Source organism: Myripristis murdjan, chromosome 21 (genome assembly GCF_902150065.1).
Source record: "Myripristis murdjan chromosome 21, fMyrMur1.1, whole genome shotgun sequence".
NCBI lineage: Eukaryota > Metazoa > Chordata > Actinopteri > Holocentriformes > Holocentridae > Myripristis > Myripristis murdjan.
In genome coordinates this window covers 14915619-14938865 of record NC_044000.1, presented here as the reverse complement: position 1 = coordinate 14938865, position 23247 = coordinate 14915619, and the positions used below count along the sequence as shown (strand labels likewise).

General features: G+C 39.1%; 1 protein-coding gene across 2 annotated transcripts; it reads left to right on the top strand.

Annotated features, from left to right (window-relative positions):
- Positions 1–1970: 1970 nt before the first annotated feature.
- Positions 1971–20002, top strand: acvr1c (activin A receptor type 1C). Of its 2 annotated transcripts, none has more exons than XM_030081586.1 (9): positions 1971–2954; positions 7058–7288; positions 11616–11858; positions 12128–12358; positions 13244–13411; positions 13869–14025; positions 16112–16236; positions 16575–16705; positions 17576–20002. In XM_030081586.1, exons 1-9 carry the CDS (start codon positions 2885–2887, stop codon positions 17699–17701), a joined length of 1482 nt encoding a protein of 493 aa, XP_029937446.1. In that variant the 5' UTR covers positions 1971–2884; the 3' UTR covers positions 17702–20002. The 2 variants fall into 2 exon arrangements, with proteins under 2 accessions (XP_029937446.1, XP_029937445.1); XM_030081585.1 differs by having other exon boundaries at positions 17573–20002.
- The last annotated feature ends 3245 nt before the right edge of the window (positions 20003–23247 follow it).

Genomic DNA, 23247 nt, shown 5'->3' with positions numbered 1-23247 from the left:
ACACATTCATGCCCCTCTGAGAATGAACCCTGTCAATTTTACTGACCTCATTACCTTTCCTCTAGCGCCTCCCTCAGGCCAAAATGTCAACTCTGCACACAAGATACCACAAGATGTAATTAGTGTATTGCCATGACATTTGGTGAGTGCATTCATACTCCCCACAGGAAGGATCCTCTCGATTTTGATGACCATATGACTATTTCTAGCGCCACCCATTTCCCAAAACATCAAAACTCGTATGTTAAAATGAGTCAAATTTTCATGAAAGTTGGTAAACACAGTTATGCTACCTAGAGTATGCAGCCTTTTCATTTTGGTGACCCTATGACCTCTCCTGTAGCACCACCCTCAAACTGTCAACTTGAAGTCACTGTAATTTGTGAGTGCATGCTTTCCAAAATTTTCTTTTGATTATGTTAACCTTATGATCTGTACTATAGCACTGCCTTGTGGACAAAATATGAAATTGATATTTCAAAATATATTGGACAGATTTCCATGAAATTTGGTGAGCTCTGACCTTTCCTTAGCAGCAGAGTCAGGCCAAACATTTGACTTGTATTCAACATAAATGTAATGGATGGTAGTGAATACATGGGTTGTGTTTTTGCAAATCTGAGTTTCAAGTTCAACATGAAGAATGCTCTTTTCAAAATGCTTCTTCATAGAAAGCACCATCCTTAACCACGTATGCATACCCTATCATACACCATGCAACACAACATGTGGTAACAGCAGCAAAACCTGCCCAAACAGAAACTGTCTCCAGCATGGCTTATGACACTTCCTGCACTAATTAATATGCTAGAGCTGACATGGGCCAGACGATGAAAACACAACGATGGATGTCTGCTGTCTCACAGAGCTGAGCACCCCACTTTCATGCATCAGCAGCTGTCAGAGGACGTCTTCATATTCAGTGTCATTTTATCCATCCCACACCCGCAGTGCACAGACTGAACCACCAATTTTAAAATCCCTTCTTGTTTCTTCATGTTTGTGACCATGCTGTATAGTCAGTAGAAATGACAAGTTACTTGAAAAGTTCCCTGTAATCAAATTATACGATAACACTTAACAGTAAGGTATACAAAATGCTGAGTAGTTACCTGAGGAAAAATGAGGAACAAAGGAGGTACTGTTTGAAAACAATTAGTATAAAGGTAAGTAATGATGATGGTAACAACTCAGCATATTGCACCACTCTAACAGAAAAAAACTTGGTAAATAATAGGTAAGTAATAATGAAGTAATCATTTGTTATTGATGAAGTGCAATTAGTGCATCATTCAGAAGTAACCAAGATCTATGCATTAAGTAAAGGACCATTCTAAAGATTCATAAATGTCCATGAACAATTAATCACATAATAGTTAATTACACATAACATCCAATGTTTCTCAAGCAACTAATCACCAGCTACTCTGTAAAATTATCAGGTGTTAAAGTACTGTCTGATAACTAATTTGCTTTTCATTTGGTCTCAGGTAACTACTAAAAATTTTGTGGACTTAAAGTGTTACCCTTGATATTGTGTCAGCATCTACTGAACTGATGAAAATGCCACAAACTTAATTTACTGGCACAATCACTAATGAGATAATCCATTATATATATTAGAGAGAGAGAGACAGACAGATACATATGGTAACAAGAAGATGTCTGTCACTAAAATAAGATTATCACCAAACTGACAAACACACTACACATTAAGATTTCTCACTGGTTGCCAGTGTTGGTGCTCTAAATCCTCCACTGACTGGACCATAATAAGGTTTGTTAACCCACTGCACCATAGATGTGGAATACCATTCAGTTTTTGAATATAAGTAAGAGAGGAGCCCTGTTTGGTATTTTCAGAGGCCGTAACAGCCAAGGTCTGTGGATTCAGCAGTTACATGCACTGGCACCTGATTGGCTTTCTCTGTGTGTGTTTCAAATCCCTTGTCCTTCCTGTTTACCTCTGAGGCAGTTGCATGTGTAAAGAATACAGTAACCAGTTTGGCTTTGGATGAATATATAGTTTATGCTTTGTGCTGTTTTTTATGCATATAGTCCTCGGGATTAAGTCTAATTCGTTTGATCTGCCTGGTCAAGTTGGCAACTTTTGTTGCTATGGAAATTTAGCAGCAGAAACGGCTTAGCCACCCAATGACCTGCTGTAAAGGACTCTATTACATGCAAGTGGGTTGAGCTGGGACTCAGAGTGTTTTTTTTTTCTCTCTCTTTTTTTCAGTATTCTCTCTGTGACAGTGCTTGCTGCTGGGTTGGTTAAAGTACTACTATTTGCACCTGCTTATCATACCTCCATTGACTGTTTGGCTGACCCGGCTGCTCCTCACATCCAAGAGGGGGAGTTGCAATGGCAATTCTCATACATGAGAGGTGTAACAGGGTAAACATGTTCTTGTTAATCGTGCTAGAGCATGAATGAACTCGTAAAATGCAGTGCAGTGCGACACATAATGGCTTTCACAAGGCAGCAAAACATTTAGTGCGGTGCCGCTCTGAGAACTGCGCTTGGGAGCTGACTGAAATGAGGTTATTGCCTTTGATTGCTGATATTGAATAAGCTGACGTGAGGGGGGCTGTCTTACAGGACCTGCAACAGTTAAAGGGGCGTCCAACACACACTTTCCCTTGCTCTCATTCACATGTCTTTATCAGTGGTCTGGAGCGTTAATCCTCTTAAATTCCAGTCAACAGAGGCGGGGCAAATCTCTTACTGCGTTTTCAGTTTTCTCCACGGTTATTTAGAGTGTGAGGCAATGTGCAGGGTGCATGGCCGACGGACTTAATGCAAAACTGTAATGTTTTTTTCTTCTCTAGAGTAGCTGTGTAGACAGTGCGTCCGGGAAAGCGGGCAGATGCGGCTCCGGCCATGACTCGTCCCAGGAAGCACGGCATTGAAGCGGCGTTGATCTTCCTGTCTGTCGCCCAGCTGACTGCAGGTACTGCCAGGATGTAGCCAGCAGCACCTATAGTTTCCATTGTATTGATTCCATGTCTTATCTAAACTGAATTCACAAACTTTTCCACTGTGCGATTTCTCTGTGGGAGGATTTTAAAAGTTGTCATCGGATTCTATGAAGTTTGATTGGATAGCAGAGCAGCAAAACAAAATGACCATAGCTTTATTTACCTTACTCATAGTAATTAAATGTAGAAAAAACACTGACTAGTCCTAACCTATCATAGAGAATTTTTTTTTGCAAAACTATAAATTATAACTTCACTCCTCTGCTTAATAGTTCTGCTTAATCCATAAAAATAATTAATTTCCCTCAATATGTGCTGTGCTGTTTCAAAGCTGTGAATGCAAAGATCAATAATATATGAAAAATAACAACAACAACAACAACAACAACAACAACAACAACAACAACAAAAAACTGTCTACTATAAAAGGCCTGTTTTTTCATGATGGGTCACATAGGTTAAGTGTTGTCTGTTGTCCACAATAGCCTAGTCAAGAAATGAGACACTATTCACTGTTGAAATTACTCAGCAGAATAATCATTGTCATTCTGTAGGTTTAACAGAACTGGGATTTACACCAAAATTCAAGAATATGTAGGGAGGTTGTATTAGATTTGTTCTTAAATGGCAGCTTCTGTGTTGTATAAGTCATGCCATTGTCCATGTTATTGTGCCACTGTCATGGATGAACCTCACAACCCATCAGTGTAATAAGAGTTTGCAGCAAGATGGGCGCTTTCCATTTGCAGATCTCCTCGTGATTTAAAAAAAGTGTTGGTGGAGAAACTGTAAAACCATCATTTATTCCAGTTTGTGTATTTTCTGTCCACTAATTTCTATTGCTTAGTTAATACATTTTTCAGTATTAAAAATGATCCACCAATCTCCTGTTTGACTGCATAAAGCACACTCAGCTGATGGCATGAAGTTCTGGTTTCAAAGCAGTTGAAATTTTACATTTGATATAATCATTTGCATCAGAGGTAAACTATGTCAAACCATTTCAAGAATCAGAGAACACAGACACATTAAAAACAGGTCAAAGTAAATGTTAATGTTTTACTCCTGAACCATAGGCAGTGAAAATCAGAGTGAGAATGAAATGGTTACAACGTGTGGGGCTGTTGTATTATGTGTCCAGTGGGGCAAGCAGATAGGTGTAATCACTGTACAAAGGAACATGGTTTAAGATGCATTTTGTGAGCTGTATGTTGACTTACAGTATATTTTACAACTTAATAGTTCAATGTTGGGCACAGTTTGAGCAGTAACGCGAAGGCCAGACAAATGATTTGTCCCATCCGTTTGTCACCGGAGCCGAGTTTTGCCTGTACAGAAACATCACCTCTGCTTGACCACCCAATCAATAGGCATTTCTTGTCTAACTGCAGTAAATGAGTGAAGTGCAGTACTTTTCTTCATGTGCACTTTCTCTTGTTAGATGTAATTGAAAACACTCATTCTGCTGATCAGCAGAGTGGTTTTCTCTGACAAGTGGGCTCCCTGCAGGCCTTCAGCTGCCAACACACGCATGGACTAACAATACAGACGGCAAATGAGGAATATTAATTTTATGTGGGGGGCTGTTTGTATGTTTGTTTGCCTCAATTATATTATAAGGCGTCATTATGCTTTCTGTAGGAGAACTCAATCATGAACATATTATGCAGAAGTATAAGCCTGTCACCAGTGGACTTCAAAATGTATTGTAACATTACCACTTTACAGGTGGTGAAGAATACCTTATTTTCCTTATTGCAGTTTTTCTGTATGCTTTTGTATAGTTTTTTTTCATACAACACAAGCACACTGCAGATTACAACAGTGCATCTTGAGAACGTATCACTGTTTTGCTATATCGACCTTATTTGCATTGTGAAATTCCCTCAAATGAGCGATGGAGGTCACACAGCAGACCCAGCTCAAACTGATGTATTCAAAATTGGCTAATGTATTCTTTTCCCATATGGCATTACATTATATGTTATAGAATACAAAAGAAATTCAGGACAGTCCAGTTTTTTCATTTTCGCATCATAGGTGGCAAGGAGTGTCTGAGACGTTTGTGAAAGACTGAAAAGAAGTGTGTAACTGCACTGTACAGTGTACGTTAGGTGTGTTTGAGTTCCCCCGAAACACATGTCAAAATATTTAAAGCTTTAACCAGTTTGAAACTTCATGACTTTGGTAACCCTCTGTGTCCTTTATAATAGTAATATGAATATTATTATCAGTATTAATAATAATAAACTTAATTTACAAGAAATGCAGCTCAAAGTGCTTTACAATACAGAAATGATGTGCACCAAGTGCTTCATTTGTAAATAGGCCTAAAAAGAACATAAAAACAGGGATAGAATGTCATAAGTAATGTAATGTAAGATGGAAAATTGGCATGGTTTTCCTCAGTACTGTATCTTAATTTATCAATAATGAGGAACGAGGCAACTGTAGTGACCTGTAAATATTTTAGTTATGATGATTCCAGGTTTGATGTAACTTCAGCTGCAGCAACAGGTGATGCTGCACACCTAGCTAGGCACTGTGGAACTGAGCATGTTTTGGATTTATCTATGTATTTGATTCCATACAAACAAGCAGAGCAAGTCAAAGTGAGTCTTCTGTTTTCTGTCGATCCTGCCCATTTTGTGTCACATCATATCCTGTGAAAACAGAATTAACACAGACACAACAACACATAGTTGTAACTAATTTTCACTATAAAGGTCTTCTTTTTCTAAAGTCTTTATGCTGTGCTATCAAAAATAATTTGAGAATGATATACTTAGGTAAATACATAGGGGCTTTAATATATACTTGCCTCCAATGCATTTGAATGGATTCAGCAGTTCCACTAACTGCTTACTGGCAGTTATGGCTCATACATTACGCACATACATTTATGACTCATACATTCATGTATGTTCGTGCACTTGAATATGTGCATTTTGAAAATGGATTGTTACTTGCTATTCAGTGCCCAAATTTCAAAAGTACAAATAAATATATTACTGAAATGTATTATGTTGATAGCAAAGGACTTAAAATGACTAATAACTCAGTGAGTTTTACTTACATGTTAACCGTCATTTTGTTTGAGTAGATGTCACACGTTTCAAATTGTGGCTATCTAAATTCGATATTTGACCCCTGGCTCCTGATATGCTAAGGACAGCAGGTCCCAAGTTGAAGTCAAAGTCTAATTCAATCAAGTAGAACATGCAAGCATAATTCATTTTCAGGTTTTTTCCTACGAGGAGGCAGGGCAGCTCACTCACAGTCTTATCAAATAAAGCTGGACAGCAGCTCCAAGAAGAGCACAAGATTATCTGGGTGTTAAACTAAGAGGCATTACTCTGGTTCCTCTGGTCCAGCCATTTAAGAGCATGGACGTTCTTACGTAACAGGAAGCTCCTGCTTCAAAAGAGTAAAAGGCCACCAGCCATGGAAGTCTCTAGAGCGTACCGGGTTCCATCATTACCACAGCCCTTTCCCCCTCAGTGAATTAACAAATTAATAAACTAATTGGTGTGTACTGGAAAGTGTCTGTGGGGTTGTGTAACGGAAAGATTGGTCCATGTAGTAGTCATTTACTTCCGTACTAAAATATGCTGCTGAAGATCTTTGTAACACCAAGCAGAAGTAGAAACTCAGTACTTTTCCTCAAGTACTGTACTCCCATCAGTACTGAGGCACAGGCACTTGAGTATTTCCATTTTCTGAGACTTTATACTTTTCCTACACTACATTTCAAAGGGAAATATTGTCCTTTTTAGTACACTACATTTATCTGATGGTGAGAATTACATGCAAAACATAAAATATAATGTGTTGCAGTTAGATCTACATCACTAAAATGTTCTTACATTACTCTTGCATCAATAATTCAATACTCTCAAGGGAGTAGTTATCTTCACAATGACTACTTTTCCTTTCAGATACTGCAGGAAATTTTACAGCTAATACTTTTATACTTTTACTTAAGTAACATTTATATTTGACTGAATATATGGCTCCAAAATGAGGATCTTGTGGTGCTGAAAGTGCCCAACTTGAGTACGGCAATGTGTTGCAGCTCTGAAGTGTGTGTGCCAGCTGTGTACCAACCACACCTGCGAGACGAGCGCGGACGGGGCCTGCTGGAACTCTGTGATGCTGATTGATGGGAAGGAGGAGACGGTGAAGTCCTGCCTGTCACCCTCGGAGATGAAGGGCCAGGTCTTCTGCTACAGCTCCCGTAACGTCTCCAAGAGGAACTGCTGCTTCACTGACTTCTGCAACAACGAGACTCTCCACCTGTATCCAGGTACAGCAATGTTAAACTTTAATGTAAGAAAAATTAAACACCCCACGCTATTTTGAACCGGTGTTGTTTTGCAACTGTTTTTGCCTGTGTTTTAATTTGCTTGTAAAGAAACTGAAGAATTTGTTTTGATTTTGTTTTGACCCGTGGTTTGCAGTGGTTACAAAGAGGAAAGACGGATGCATCAGATGAACTTCGACAGCTCGGTTGTTATTCAGACAGTAAACTGAAAGTGTTTGGGATTTCCCACTCATTCTAGACTGAGTCCCTGGCCAGACGATGTGGATGCTGATCCTACTAGATCCTGTGACATAATAAAGCTGGCAGAGGCTATGGGATGCCGATCAGTGGCCCTTCCCCTCCCCCCTCCCTCCCTCCACCCCTCCCATTTATAAATACTCTGGCAGGCATGTAGTCTCGGTGCAAGTGAAAAGCCTCTCATGGGTCTGCTGGGTTGAAGTTGGCCTTAAAGCTGTAGGGCTCTAAACACTTAATGGTTATCAGTGGGAGGTCACACACCCTCAGTATAGCAGCCCTCTGTGTTTATTGTAGCTGAAAAGTATGTTCCAGTGAGCTCTTGGGTTGGTTTAGATGCCCTTTGGCAAAGTCAGGTGATGTCTCTTGGAAAACCATTTTCAGGAATTAAAGGTTAAATTAATAGTATGGTATGTTTCCCCCCCCCCAGTACATTTCTAACATTTCATTAATGTTTGTGGTAATTCAGATTCAGCCACAGGACTGTTTATAGCAGATGAGTGTGAATCAAATTTGTACTGTAATTTGCAACTGCTTAATGGTGTAATGCTCTCTTTGTTAGACAACTGAGCTAGAAAATTGGATGCAAGAAGTTTCAGAGAGGTAAGAAATTAAATCACAATCTGTAAGTGCAGTACAGTCAGTGCCTGGATTTATTTACACTTTGGGGTTGTTAGATTGAAGATATTTTGACTGAATGACCGTCTGCAATCTTGATAAAACAGTCTGAAAATGTGTTAAAACAAATTATAGGTCTTAAATACTGCAGATGAGCTTGCAAAGCTTTTTACATGAGTTATCATTTACTAAAAACCTGGAGACAAGCGAGGTTTCTTGGTGCAGTGTGAGAAAGTACACAGGTGTTCTTCAGATGAATTCAATTTAGTGGAGTTACCCCCCCCCCCCCCCCCCCCCCCCCCTCCAAAAAAAAAGATAAAATCTTTGGCATAGACTTGGTTAGTTAGCAGATTATTAAAAAATAGAGCTCTGAGCACTCTACCTTCTGTGTAAGAAACACCTTTAATTAATCATTGGCAAGCGTTAAAAACAATGGGCCACCAGCAGCCCATTCCAGCTTGACTGAGCTTTGGGTCAAACATGTGAGTGGAAATAACTATATGTCAGCATATACCCACAATATTCAAATGATATAAAGTCAAAGAACCAACAAATAGCTAGCAGTAATATAAATTCTGAAGACAAATATAAACTCATTTCTTTCAAAAAATTTAAAAACAAAGAAACACAAAGAAAAAAAAACTTAATGGGATCATACAGTCAGCATTTATTTCAGTGTGTGTTTGCAAACAATGAAATAAAAGAGACGTGATTTTGTTGAATACGTTGTTATGAACAGCATTAGAGGATTTGGCTATGAAAATCATGATACAGTAGGAGTAAGCCAACATCAGCCATATCCCAGTATAGCTCAATGTCCAAGAATAGGCTTTACAAATCCGGCACTCTTTTTTATCCCATGGCTGACATTTGATCTTTGCAGCTGAGGTATTACAGATACCAAGCAGTGGCTGGAGAACATTTTGATATAAGGCCTGTGTATCCCAACACAGCACAGTAAATACCCTGGGAACAAACTAACATAAGCCTTATCTGTTTCTCCACTACTCTTTACTTTTAGCTTCAATTCACTGGGTCACTTACAGTAGACTTAACATTTAATTAACTTTATTACTTAATGCGTTGATTAGAGGTGTTTATACAACAGTTGCTCATAATGATATTGAATATGAATCTATTTTCTATGTTTTTTGAGGAGGGCAGCCTTGACTTCAGCTTTTGTTAATCATTGGTTCTCTCCAGGGCTGTAATGACTGTTTCCCTGGTTACCACATTGATTTTATGGACAAAAACCCAGATATACAAGTGTGTCCAAATTGCCAGGACTGCTGACGAATGGGCATGACTATCACTGTTAACACACTCATAGAAAAAGCACTTAAGTTAGATGGCAGTGTTTCTATAGAGTGGGATGTCTGATACTTCGGAGTTGGCGGTGGCGTCAGCTGTAGAGGTGAGAGATTAAAAGTGTAAGTGTGCGCTGTCAGCTTGTGCTGTGACTGGTGGGATAGCACCCTGAGGTGCACAGTGCGGTCTGGTAGCAGAGGCACAAGAATCAATTTGCTCTACTGCTCTGCTAAAAAAGTCTGATTGAATAAGAAGAGTGCACTGCAAAATATCTCTATCGTAAGAGGTTAAAATATTGTTTTTCTTAAAGGAAGTGAAAAAAATCGGCAAGTGGGAAAAGAAAAATTTTTGCTGTGTATTTTTAATTTTATTTATTTATTTATTTATTTTTGTGTATTGCTGGAAAAATGGTGAAATGAAAGTAGATGTAAGCATTCTAAATGTTAAAAAAAAATTGCATTATGAAAAAGAAGACATCAGTAGTGATAATGCATAAAGAAATACATTACTGGTTTTGTGTATTTGTTGTTAACTCTAGTATCCTAGTATCCTTTAACATTATTGTATTGAAATCCAGACAGAAATACCATGTCTAATGACTATATCCATACATTTATTTAGAGTCATATTATCAGATAAAAGGCAATAAATAACAATTTTAAGAAACATTTTTGAATATCACTTTCTTATTTCATGCTTGAAAAGCAGTCATCTCACAGCCAAAAAAAAAAATTGGCATATGATTGTATCCTTAGTTAAACTAGCTGATACACATGGTGAAAAACAGTTACAATATGTCATGACTGTCATTGGGTCAGAGGAGAGTAAAGGCTTCACTCTTGTTTTGCACCACATCTGCTTTGCTCTACTTGGATATATGGTAGAATATGCTTTTAGGTAAAAGGCTAAAGATGTCTTAGGAAATAGTTGACTGTGGATTAGTTCACATATCTCTTTGCTCTTTTAGACATCTGCAGATGTCGCAACATCTAAGGCCCTCTGGATGAGGACATTTCTTGCTTTAGGGATTTGAAAAGATGAAAAAGGCTAAAATGCATGAAATCAATGTTTTTCTCTGTTGTTAATGCTCATCAAACTGAGATTCATTCATTCACCATTTTAGGCAGTGATGATACTATGTTCACTATACCTTATTTTGTCAGCATGTCTTGAAATGCCATACAGAACATAATGATATATAGTCAGTCACAAGCACGCTCTAATATTTTTGTTTGTATCTAGGCCTTCCCTGTCCACCCACAGAAAGAATCAAGGACAGAGTTAGAAATGTCAGAGCTTATTGTTTTTCCAAAACCACAACATGCTACCTAGTATCACTGCGCACCTGCATCTGTTCAGTCCGTGCCCTGTCTTTTAAAGGCAGATACATGTATATTCCTACAGTGCATTTGGATTTTCACTTTTTGCAAAATAGGTTGCAGGGAAAACAAACTACAATTTATCGGCAGTAACAATTCTGCCTCGGTATCTCGATCAATTTTGATTGTGACTCTGAGTGCCTAATGACATTTATGGCCAATGATGAAAACTTCTTGCCTCTTCAAGGCAAAATGAATTTCCCAATTTGCTGTTTAATGGCAGTCATAACTTTGCTTCTGCCAAATTCACAATTTTCATCACCTTAAATCTTGCAGATTGTAGACTAGCTGAAGTCTTGGCTTGGCTGAGCTTGTCTTAAAGATTTATTCTATGTTCTATTTGGCAAGGCAGCCTGGATTGGTAGGTAGTATATTCTCTGCTTGAGGGAAAATCTCACAGTGTTACCAGAGATTTATTCATTTATTTATTTGTTTATTTTTTATAACCAGTCATCCTATCTTTAGTGCGGTGTCATATGTTAACTATTTTACTGAGAGCTGCTGCAATAAGCTAGTACCCAGTGCTGAAGAATAATCACAATGCCATGATTGACAGTTGACCACCAGAGGGCGCAGCAAGTACAGGGAGCTTAGTTACAGTGAGTGTGTTGTAGGTCTGTCTACAGTTGCAAGGTCTTTCTCAAACTGATCTCTTGTCACAAGAATAAGAATTTTTTTTGCAAAATTTGGATACTTGATATGATGGATTTGCATTGTGGGTTTTGCTTTTCCCTGTCACTATGCTGTATATATGTGTGTGTTGTCAACAGAGAGGCCTTTGGCTGAGCCAGGCTGGGGCAGACTGGAGCTCGCCATGGTGATCCTGGTTCCCTCCTGCCTGCTGTGTGTGTGTATCCTGGTGGGGGTGTTTGCCGTGCAGGGCCAGCGCTGTAGTTATGGCAGAGCCCACAAGCAGGATGCAGAGGAACCTTTGGATGACCAAATGCTCATGTCACCTGACAAATGTCTCAAAGATATGATTTACGATATGAGTACGTCCGGCTCTGGCTCGGGTAAGAAGCATTGCTACCCATCTGAACTCATATGACACAGGCCATGACTATTTATTGCTTGGTTTCCCCTGGGTGAAATTTCACAGCATTGAATAAAACATGTAGCTTGAAATGATTACATGTGAACAACAAACATTCTACAAGATTTTGTGAAATTAAATCATTGTGGTAATGATAGCGGAAATCTTTCAACATTAAATACAGTACAAAAACTCATATTCTCTATTTCACAGTCCTGCCAGTGGTATAATTTGTTTTGCTTCTTGCAGGTCTGCCACTGCTGGTGCAGCGGACCATAGCTCGGACAATCGTCCTGCAGGAGACCATAGGGAAGGGGCGATTCGGGGAGGTGTGGCGGGGCAAGTGGCGAGGAGAGGATGTGGCTGTGAAAATATTCTCCTCCAGAGATGAGCGGTCCTGGTTTCGTGAAGCGGAGATTTATCAGACCATCATGCTCAGGCATGAGAACATTTTGGGCTTCATTGCTGCCGACAACAAAGGTAGGTATAGTGCTACTGAGATCTAGGGGGTAAATTATTATCTTAATGGAAACTAATGTATACACCTCAAAGGTCCAGTGCAACAAGAGCTGCATTTCTCAAGTTCATTATATAATTTAGCAAAGGACTTCTTCATAAAAACTTAACCAAATTATTGTGATTGTCAGCGCTGGGGAATTTTGACAAATGCCCTTTGAAAAACTCCCTCTGATTGTCAACAGAATCAAAACATGTAGAATTATAATCCACATCCTGGTGTAATTGATGTGACATACAAACAGGTTTTAATTAATCAAATTAGTCAAAATGTTACATTTAAAAACAGATATATGTATATTCTTACAATACATTTGGATTTTCTCTTTTTGGGGAATTGGTTTCAAGGGAAATAGACTACAATTTTCTGGCAGTGAAAAAATGCCTCTGTATATCTTTATTGATTTGGATTGCGACTCAGACTGCCAAATGAGATTTAAGTCAAGTGATGAACATTTCAGGTGTCTTCAATGCAGAACAAATTTCCCTGTTAGCTATTTAATGGCAGCCATAGCGTTGCTTCTGCTAAATTCACATTTTTCATCTCCTTAAATCTTGCAATTTATCGACAAGCTCAAGTCTAGGCTTGGCTGAGCTTGTGTTAAGGATGCCTCTATTTACTGCAAGTTACTGAAGGGCAGGTTAGGCTCTCTCTTCTTGTCTGTACTAAGCTCCTAACCATCTAGCCACCAAAAGATCTGAACAAATTCTACTTCTTTTGTTCAAAATCAATATGAAACCTTTCCTTTCTGACATAAGATGATTGCACTGGATCTTTACGTAAACACATGGTTCATCTTGCAGATGATTGTGCCAACATGTGACTGTATTACGTGCTGTGTGCTGCAGATAATGGCTCGTGGACTCAGCTGTGGCTAGTATCCGAGTACCATGAGCATGGCTCCCTGTTTGACTACCTGAACAGGTACACGGTCTCTGTAGAGGGCATGATCATCCTGGCTTTGTCCATAGCCAGTGGGCTGGCACACCTCCACATGGAAATCATCGGCACTCAGGGTGAGGCTCCCTTAGTGATTGACAATATTCAAGGGCACTGAGCTTGGGTTTTGTGTGTAGTAAATGCTTCATACACAAAAATGTGTTAGCTATAATGGAATTTTTTTTTTTTTTTTTTTTTTTTTTTATCCCAGACTCCCCTAGTAATGGTCAGCTAATATTTCCTAATTGAAGGAGTAAGTGAATGCAGATGGACTTGGCCAATGTGTGGCTATCTTCAGAATTAAACTGCTTTTTCATAGAAATAAAATTTCATAGACGGCTGTGATATTGTCATGATTTGAATAGAGGTCCTCATGCAGCAGTTAGACAGGAGTTGCCCTAACATATGTTTTTTGACCTATTCATCCTGCAAATGTTGATCCTTGTTTTATTACACATACATGAAGAACCTGTGTAAATATAAATGATGTTTGGAGGGGGTTTATAACATGATTTGTGACCTGCTCGGGTTTAGGGAAGCCTGCCATTGCCCACAGAGACATCAAGTCTAAAAATGTGCTGGTGAAGAAGAACGGCACAGCGGTCATCGCCGACTTGGGGCTGGCAGTGAAACACGACTCCAGCACCAACACCATAGACATACCGTCCAACCACAGAGTGGGAACCAAGAGGTGGAGTGACACTACACTGCAATATATAAATAGTACAAATCAACAGTACATATAAGATGGTAGAGCTCTCATTTTAAATTATTTGTTACACTTTACCAAGGGCAGCTTTCTTATGTAAAACTATTGATTTTCAAGCTAAAATCCATATGATATGCATAAAAGAGCTAAAAGTGACTCGACTTCAGAGCTGGTCAACTGCATTATATGAGCTGGATTATCCATGGTGTAATTATGCATTTTAATCAGCTTCTCTGACTGAACTGCTCTCAAGCTGACATGTTTAAAATGAGTTGCCAGTACCTCTCAGCGTCTTTTGCTGTGTTTTGTTAATGGAACCCATAACCCAGATCACAGGTTCCTGCTTTCACGTGCCCCCCTCAGTGCCACCGGCTATTCCTAGAACAGCATATGTTGTGTTTGTTAACACAGCCATGAAACTGTGCCAACTGCAGAGGCCAGGATCTGTACGTTGGCGGGACAAAAACAAACTCATCAAAAATCATTGTAGAAATCATTGTACTAAAACCGTAGCCTACTTGTGTAATCAGTTAAGCGGACTTTATTTTATCATACTGCACTACTCAAACTCTCCCCAAAACTAAGCATAATTATTGTATTATTGGTCAACATCGCTTGCTGCATCTGTGCAATAGTATAATATTGAGAAATTTTGTGTTATTGTAGAGTGCATTTAGAGAGTTGAGTGAAAAAAAAAACTAATAAGATATGCTGGACAAAAATCACAAAACAGTTGTATGGTAAAGCAAGCCAGATGATGGCAGAGAGCAGTGACATTTTAGGAATGACAGAACTGGCCTCTGTAACGACGTTGCAAAATCAGCACTGACTAATTTTTTTTTATTGGTATAAATTCATGAAGACATTCATATATATATATATATATATATATATATATATATATATATATATATATATATATATATATATATATATATATATATATTCACACATATATTCATATGTACCACAAGTAAGCAGTTTCATGTTTTCAGTCCATGTTAAATGACACTGTTCAAAATAAGCACCCTCACAAGTGGCATCAAATCTACCAATAGAGGCAATAACAAATCAATAATATTTGGAATTAGTCCACAGGAGTTTGAAAACAGTGGGCGACAGTAGCTTGTCCAGAATGGCAGATAATATGGATGGTAAAGAAATACTTAAAATTTGTTTGATTCCCTAAATGTTAAGTAGGTTTAGGTTCAGCCTCACACAAAATAATAATTTATTAGAATTGATACTGAACAGTTAATTATGGTTCTTATGAATGAAATGGTTTGATTCCTTAATGGCTCTAAATTGTGCAAAATCAAATGTCCATGAGTGACCCTGGTGAAAGTGCAGCCAGACTTCTGGATTTACCCTGATGCCGTCTGTCCCTTTGCTGGACCTGTGTGCTTTTGTGGGCTCAGGACATCACATTTTCCCAATAAACGGGACAGAGGCATCATTATTTTCTCTCTCACCCTCAAACATCCAAAGGAAATTGGCAGAGGTTTCTGCTCATCATTATCTCTTATCATTGCTCCTGTACTTCAGCCCCAGCCAAACAGTTGTGTAATACACAGCGTACATTCTGTGGCTCATAGGATCCCTAAATCATTTTGAAACTCCCATCAAATATCCCATTGACAGATATCCTTGTCAGGCTAAAGCCATAATCCATCACTGTGTGTTGTCCGTGTTATTTTTAGAAATGGCTTTATTCCGGATGATAACTAGGAGCAAGCTCCCCAAAAGGCGCTTCGATCAGTGCGCCCAGCTAGTCCACTGTGGAATTAAAATGTGTAAACCTTTTTTTTATTTATTTTTTTTTATGAATACACAGTTGCCATTAGTATCACTGAGTTTGTCACCCAGTCCTTAGTGTTTTCTTGCAGTTGCGCCTTATTTATGATTCAAATTGGCTTCAAAGACCTAAGCCCAAAGCTCCACAACAAAGCCACACATCAGAAATGGTCTGTGAGTAAGGTAAACCATAGGTGTGATGGAGGAAATATTCTAAGAAGTGACCACACTGCCATCTCCTCTCATTAGGCCTTAATGATTTTGTCCTGTGTAGGTACATGGCCCCAGAGATCCTGGATGAAACAATCAACATGAGCAGCTTTGAGTCATTCAAGCGGGCGGATATCTACTCACTCGGCCTGGTGTTCTGGGAACTGGCTTGGAGATGCTCCGTCAGGGGTACCTTAACACAAACACACACGTACACAAGCACACACACATTCATACCTGCTCATTCAAGTGGTCAGTGAGGAAATGGACAGTCACTAGCAAAGGCATATTACGGCACTAATCGTACATATATGGCTCTAATGGTGAAACTGAAATACTCCCAGTAACACAGCCAGTCATCATTTCACCTGTCATGTCAGTGTGATCCTCATAGACACTTACTCAAGGTTGTTTATGCTCACTGTTTCTCAGTACACAGTCACTCTCGTGCGTCACACAGCTAATGAAAAGAAGTGGTTTTAGTCATGGGGTGATAAACAAAATCTGTTTACTTGTTATATTGACAGGACTTCATGAGGATTTCCAGCTGCCTTATTATGACCTGGTGCCTTCAGATCCGTCCATCGAGGACATGAGAAAAGTGGTGTGTGACCAGAAACTGAGACCCAACATTCCTAATCAGTGGCAGAGTTGTGAGGTAAGACGGACCGGGAGTGTGTATCAATCTGTTTGTCGTATCACCATGCAAGGCAGTTATGAAAGCTCTTACTCTGCAATGATAACCCAGTGCATAACCTTTCCACACAGAAATGTACACATCGAGGGTTACCTTATATATATACCTCATGTATGGACATACAGTACATCTATTACAAATACCCACATCATGCTGAGTCACCAGTTGTCATATACATCATAGATAAGTTATTGTATACAAGTTATATATATATATATATATATATATATATATATATATATATATATATATATATATGAACACACACACACACACACACACACACATGCAATGACATGTTATAAGTACTAGTACTAAATATATATACACATACATACATACATACATATATACATATATATATATATATATATATATATATATATATATGAGTGTGTGTGAGTGTGAGTGTGTGTGTGCATGTGTGTCTCATATATGTACATACATATATCAACATATCCAGAGGGGTATGTATGTTTGGTGTATATGACTATATCTGTAACATACAGATGTACATATGTGTTCATGTATTAGATTTCCATATAGTAAGATATAGTAAGATTTGACATGCTATAATATATTTAATGCGTTACATGTCTAAGTTATGCAGCATGTGCAGCATTACCTTTTTCAGCTTTGGTAGACAATTTGGTCAAAGTGGGGTTTTATTGCTTTTGGACCGTGCCCTCTGAAGGATATAATGTATATTTCTGTGTCACTAACTGAAGCTGGTGTAATTTATGTTGTAAGTAAGCAGGTGATATGCAGACTTATTTTCCTTGACTTTTTGCCTTTTATCTAAATGATCCTCTCTCCTTGTTGACTCAGCAGGCTTTGCGTGTGATGGGCAAACTGATGAGAGAGTGCTGGTACGCCAACGCTGCAGCTCGACTCACTGCACTGCGGGTCAAGAAAACACTCTCTCAGGTGACTGTCATCAAGGACGTCAAAGATTAGCTAGACTTGTTCCGCCGCAGATCAGCACCGGTGCTGGCACTGGTGCAAACAAAGTGACTGAGAGTTGTTGGGAGCAAACTGTCCTCTCTAGCTGCCTGAGGCTGCCCCCCTCAGGATGGGACCGCACTGTACAGCCTCAGTGAGCGTGATCAGGTTGTTGCTCGTGCCAAAGGATTGCAGGGGACTTTAAGGCAGACTTGCCTCGTTTTTGAGCTGAACTGCGCCTGTAAGTTCAGCTGAACGTTTGACAGGAAGAGCCATGTGAAGAGGAATAATATGTACAAAGGATATACAGATTGTTTTGCTACCTCAGATGTTGAAGTGCCCAAAGCTTGAAGTTGCACACTGAGATGTATTTTTGTGCCATATCTTGTAGCAAGCAGCGCTAGGTAGTGTGCTAACTGTCTGTCTCAAAGGATAAGATGCCCTTGCTGCTCTAAGTGGCCCCACAGGACACACAGACATGCATACAGACTGTCCAGAATAATCCTTACTATAAAGTTTACACACTCCCCACTTTTGCTCAGTTATTACTATCTCACACATTTTGTAGTATGAAACCCATGTGGATGATTTACTCCACATTTTCCCCGATGACAGCCTCTTGTATCCCTTTGCTAAATATTTTTACTGTGATCTGATCCAAGTTATTGATTTGTCTTTATGTCAAGAGAAGCACAGCTGTGAGCATGATTAGTTCTTACAAAAATACTGCAGATCTAAAGCCTTCAGTCAGTTAAACGAGCACTTTGTTGACTAACCATTTAATGCTGATGTGGTGACAAGCAGTTTATTATCAACTTACAAATGTACATGTTTGTATGTTTTGCATTTGTGCATACTTTTTAAGAATGTTATTGATTGATTCAAATTGTGAAATCCACACTACCCCATGTACACGTCAATATTTCAAATGACCTACATACAAGTTATCATTATCATTGGCTGATGTAGCTGTTTGGGATGGAATGTGTCACAATATGATGATGTGATTTTAATTGTGTAAATGTATATTGGTATCAGCAGTCAATCAGTGTAATTGTGTTTTCTTGAATGCCTTTCAAGAGGAATCTCACTTGCAGAGCACAGTCCTCTGGCTGGACAGAGATGGTCATCACTATGATTCATATGATCACTAATACTATAGTCACACATGGCTTGTAAAGCCTTGTCTTAATAGGCTTAGGAAAAGGGCCCACGTGTGTGTGAGCATGCCTGTGTGTGTGTGTGTGTGTGTGTGTCTGCATGAATTTGTGTGCGTTGTGTGTGTCTGTGTGTGTTCATTTCATATCGCGGATTGATCCTGTATTTAAAGATTTGAGTTGTCATCATTGTGTTTTTAAAATTTTACTGTGGGAAAAAAAAAAAACTTCTGCAGTTCCTATCCACCACAGCTTTTAATTTGTCTAGTTTTACATTTGATTTCTTTGACTTGTTTACTTTCTGTTGTTGCTAAAGCACGTAAGCCACTTCTGTAGCAGACTACATTATTTGTGTTGCATCAGTGTTGACGTGTACATATTCTCTTATTATGAAGGGGTGTGGATGACTGGACAATGTGCACAAAGTCAGTGTTGCATCAGCAGTGTTACATATTGAAAGTAAGCCAACATAGGCTACTATATTGGCAGGTCAAATATGAGGATTTTACAGTTTAATCACTCAGTTAATGTTCATGTTCAAATGTTTTTTTGGAGGGGGCAGAGGGTCAGAGAAATTATTGGTTCATTTTATATATGGAATTATTTTACACTGTGTTACAAGACATAATCGTAAATATAAAAAAATGCAGTATTGTGGCGTCTCGCTCTGCTTATGTCCATTGAAGATGAGTTCATTTTATTTGTATAGAGTTATGTGGGGCCAAGCTTCTCTTGTGGTCTATATATCTGGTTCTCCAAGAATCAAGTGACAGAGGGCACAGAGACGTATACAAGAGGAAATGTCTAGCTTATAAGATTCATCAGTCATTCCAAAGAAAGTTGATGACTATGTGCAATTTCTGATTGGGGTCTTTTTTATCTTGTGTAAGACACATCCTGAAAATTTCCCCATGAGTAATGTGATGTTACTTTCATACAACAACAATCTGCAAAGGATTGTTTTTTTGTTTTTTGTTTTTTTTTAATCCTCCACTTAATTATATCCATACTTTTGAGTGATGTGTAACTGTTTTTGTGTTGTTAGCTCAGTTGTGGATCACTTATAACATGCCATTGCGTTGTATCTCTGCACTATTTATTGTACATTATATAGAAATATGTGATATCAAGAGTCAATAAACTATTTTTCATGAATGTACCACTTTTGTACATTTATTTTTTTTCCACGAAAAAGGTGCTTTTAGTTTTACTGAAAAATGTGCAAAAAACCCTGTATGCAATCATGATATGCTGACCTGCATGCATTACAAACTGCACGTAAGACAGGATTCCCCAAGGTGACTTACCTGAAACTGCTCATTTTATCATCAAGCAGCTCCTTCTCTTCTAATATGAGTCATTGCTGCTCTACTGCTCTATTTGTATACATCGCTTAAACGGTAGTTGTGTCCGTTAGACAGAGGAAATGATGCTGAGGCCATTATTACTACAGAGATGAGTCACAGCCTTAAGAATGTGCTGTGTCTCAGTATGTTGTAAACCCAGACATGGTAGATTATAATCAGTCACAGGAGGTTAATGGGACACATCTGGAAACTTTCCCATTGTGATTACACTGAAAAAAAAAAAAAAGAAAGAATGCGATTGCCTGGAAATACCATGCTGAGAAAACCAGTGCAGCATTTTCAGTATTGCTGAGTGATGCAGGATAAGGCGGCTGTTACATCAGGTCCTGTGTTGTGGCAACCGCTTACGCTTTCAGCTGGTCACATGAAATAAGCAAATTTATCATAGATATTACAGAAGCATAGGCATAATTGCGTGGAGAGAAAATGTGATGGTATTCTGTTGTCTACCTGCCAAGAGAGCATGTGGACTGATACCTGGGAAGAAAACAAAACATACACTTTTCAACAACGAGGACCGAACATTTGAGCCGACTACCAAGGAACTGTTTTTCATTTTTTGGTGCTAAATTCATACTTCTTATTCAAGAGGACATTATTATAACCGGTGCACATTAAAGTACTTAGATTTCATCTAAAACTGATGAAAGTTATCAAAGTTTTCTCGTTTTGTCACACATACTCTGTGCTTCGATGCCACTACCACTAGTGCTTTCACCTTGACCAAAGACTTTCATTAGCATTAACATTTTGCAGTTGTTGATAACAATGTCAGAACAGTTTAGTGAAGCACTCTGGGGGCAAATTGTTCTCCTGAGTGCTGACTCAGAAGATTTATCAGTCATCATCCCGGTGCCATATTGCAGCTAAAATGAACATTTTTAGGGGGGCAGTACAATGCCCACTGGAAAGATTTTCACGACCGGCATTATATCTTGAATGCAGCTGCTGTTCCATCTCATAATGAAGCAAACATCATTATGAGACAGAACAGCATCTGCATTCAAGGTACCAAACCAACGGGGCAAACAACACTCCACTCTGGTTTGTGAAACTACAGTAAAGAGACAACTGGAAAATTTTGCCCTTAGCAGCTTCTGGACCATTTTTGACAAAAAAAAAGCAAGTCTAAATGTTTAGCATGAGCCACACCATACCAAAAAAAAACAAAAAAAAACACTGTTGAAGACTGTGAGAAAGTCATGTTTTAGTGATGAGTCAAAGCTTGAACTTTATAGTTGCGGTCAAGGAGCTTATGTGAGGACATGCTTGCATGACAGGTTTATACAGCAGTGAATAAAACCTAGTGAAACAAGTAATGGAAGATATAATTTCTATAATCTATCTATCTATCTATCTATCTATCTATCTATCTATCTATCTATCTATCTATCTATGATGGTGGAAAAATTCAGGTGTGCAGATGTTCTCACTGTTTCCACAGTTTGTGGCTTGACAGTAACAGATACATATGACCAAAGAGAACCACCATTCGTCTCTGCAAAGGCATGCTGTTTCTTCTTGCTTAAAGTTCTGTGGTTTCATTTTGCAGACAGTGGAAAGTGACACTGAACATGCATTGCAGGTATTCCAGGCCCTCTTAAAGTCCAAAGAAGAGAAAAAAGTGCTCCATGGTTTTCGTTCCACAGCCACGAGGCCTTAACCTTATTAAACATCTAAATAATGTATATTTCTAAATTCTGCTAAAAACCTAAGGCAAACAGTGGACATATCAAATACTGAGAAATGTGGAATTTTGAATACTAACAACGATTTTTCTCTTTGAGAAAAATCATATAATCCTGCTAGTAAAAAGTCACCAGACTAAAATTATTTATTTATATACATGATGAACTTAGTGTTCCTGGTAATGGACTCAGAGTTATGGACCCCTCTGTATGTTGCAAAATACAGAGAAATTTGCAATAATCTGCATGTTTGTTTAGACTGCATATCCTCTATATGCACCTATTCTATGCAATTTTTGAGCAAATACTTTTGCATATAAACTGGCTCCCATCTTGCATTTTTAAATTTACAGTCTTTGGCCCTGTGGGAGCCCCTGTTCTCACTGATCCCTAGTGGCTGCTTAATAGAAATCCAGAAACTCGGGGGCTTGACGCTCTTAGTCTGCTTACATCTGCAATGTCCTGCTGGAATGGGATAACTGTGTTCCAGACAGTCCCGTGGTAGCTTGGCTGCTGGCACTGCAGAGGGTCACACACGTTCAGTGGGGCAGAGGGGATTGTTGTGAGTCAACTGGGCTAATACTGTATAGCTTTAGATGGGTCGCCAGTTATTCGGATGCTGTGGTCATACTTATAAAGGAGTGTAAAGAAGTGCCTCTCTCAGATAACATCACTTTAACAACCTTATGTGCAGTGTGAAAGATGATATTGTGTGCAGATAAAAGAGAAGGTATGGGTGTGGCAAGTTAGGCTTTGTGGCCTGCGGTTCAGCTTTCTTTAACTCATCAGATGTGTGTTTTTGTCTCGCTGACCGCTGGCCTCTGTGTGTGATTTCTCTTTTGATCCAACCATGTCTGATGCCTTCGGCCCAATGACCCATGCTGTCTGTTTGGAGAGCGTGTCACTGGCCCCGAGCTAAATCAGCCTTTTGTCTGTCCTCATAAGACGAGTCTCCCTGCTTGGCAGACCAAAGGGCTGAGGCTCAGGTTGAGGCCGAGCCTATTCAGAAACTGAGAGTAGAGAAGCTGGAAGCAGGTGCTGGTTGAGGTGGCAGTTTCTCATGCATTGCTGATTTTTGACAGACCATAAATTGAAGTGCACAGACTGCAAAAGAAAAGGGACTGTTTGAAAGGGAGAGAAAAAAGCTTAGGCAGGTTCATTCTCTATTCAGTGGCAGACTAGCCATTTTCAAGAAAGAGAAAGAAGAGAAAAGAAAGGATAAAAGAAGTGAAAAAGAAAGGAGGGTACGTGAGGCTGTGATCTGCAGATGCAGGTCCACCACAACCATCACATGACTTGGATTTCCGCTTTGATACACTTTGCTCTCAGCTGCACAGCAGGGCAGGGCC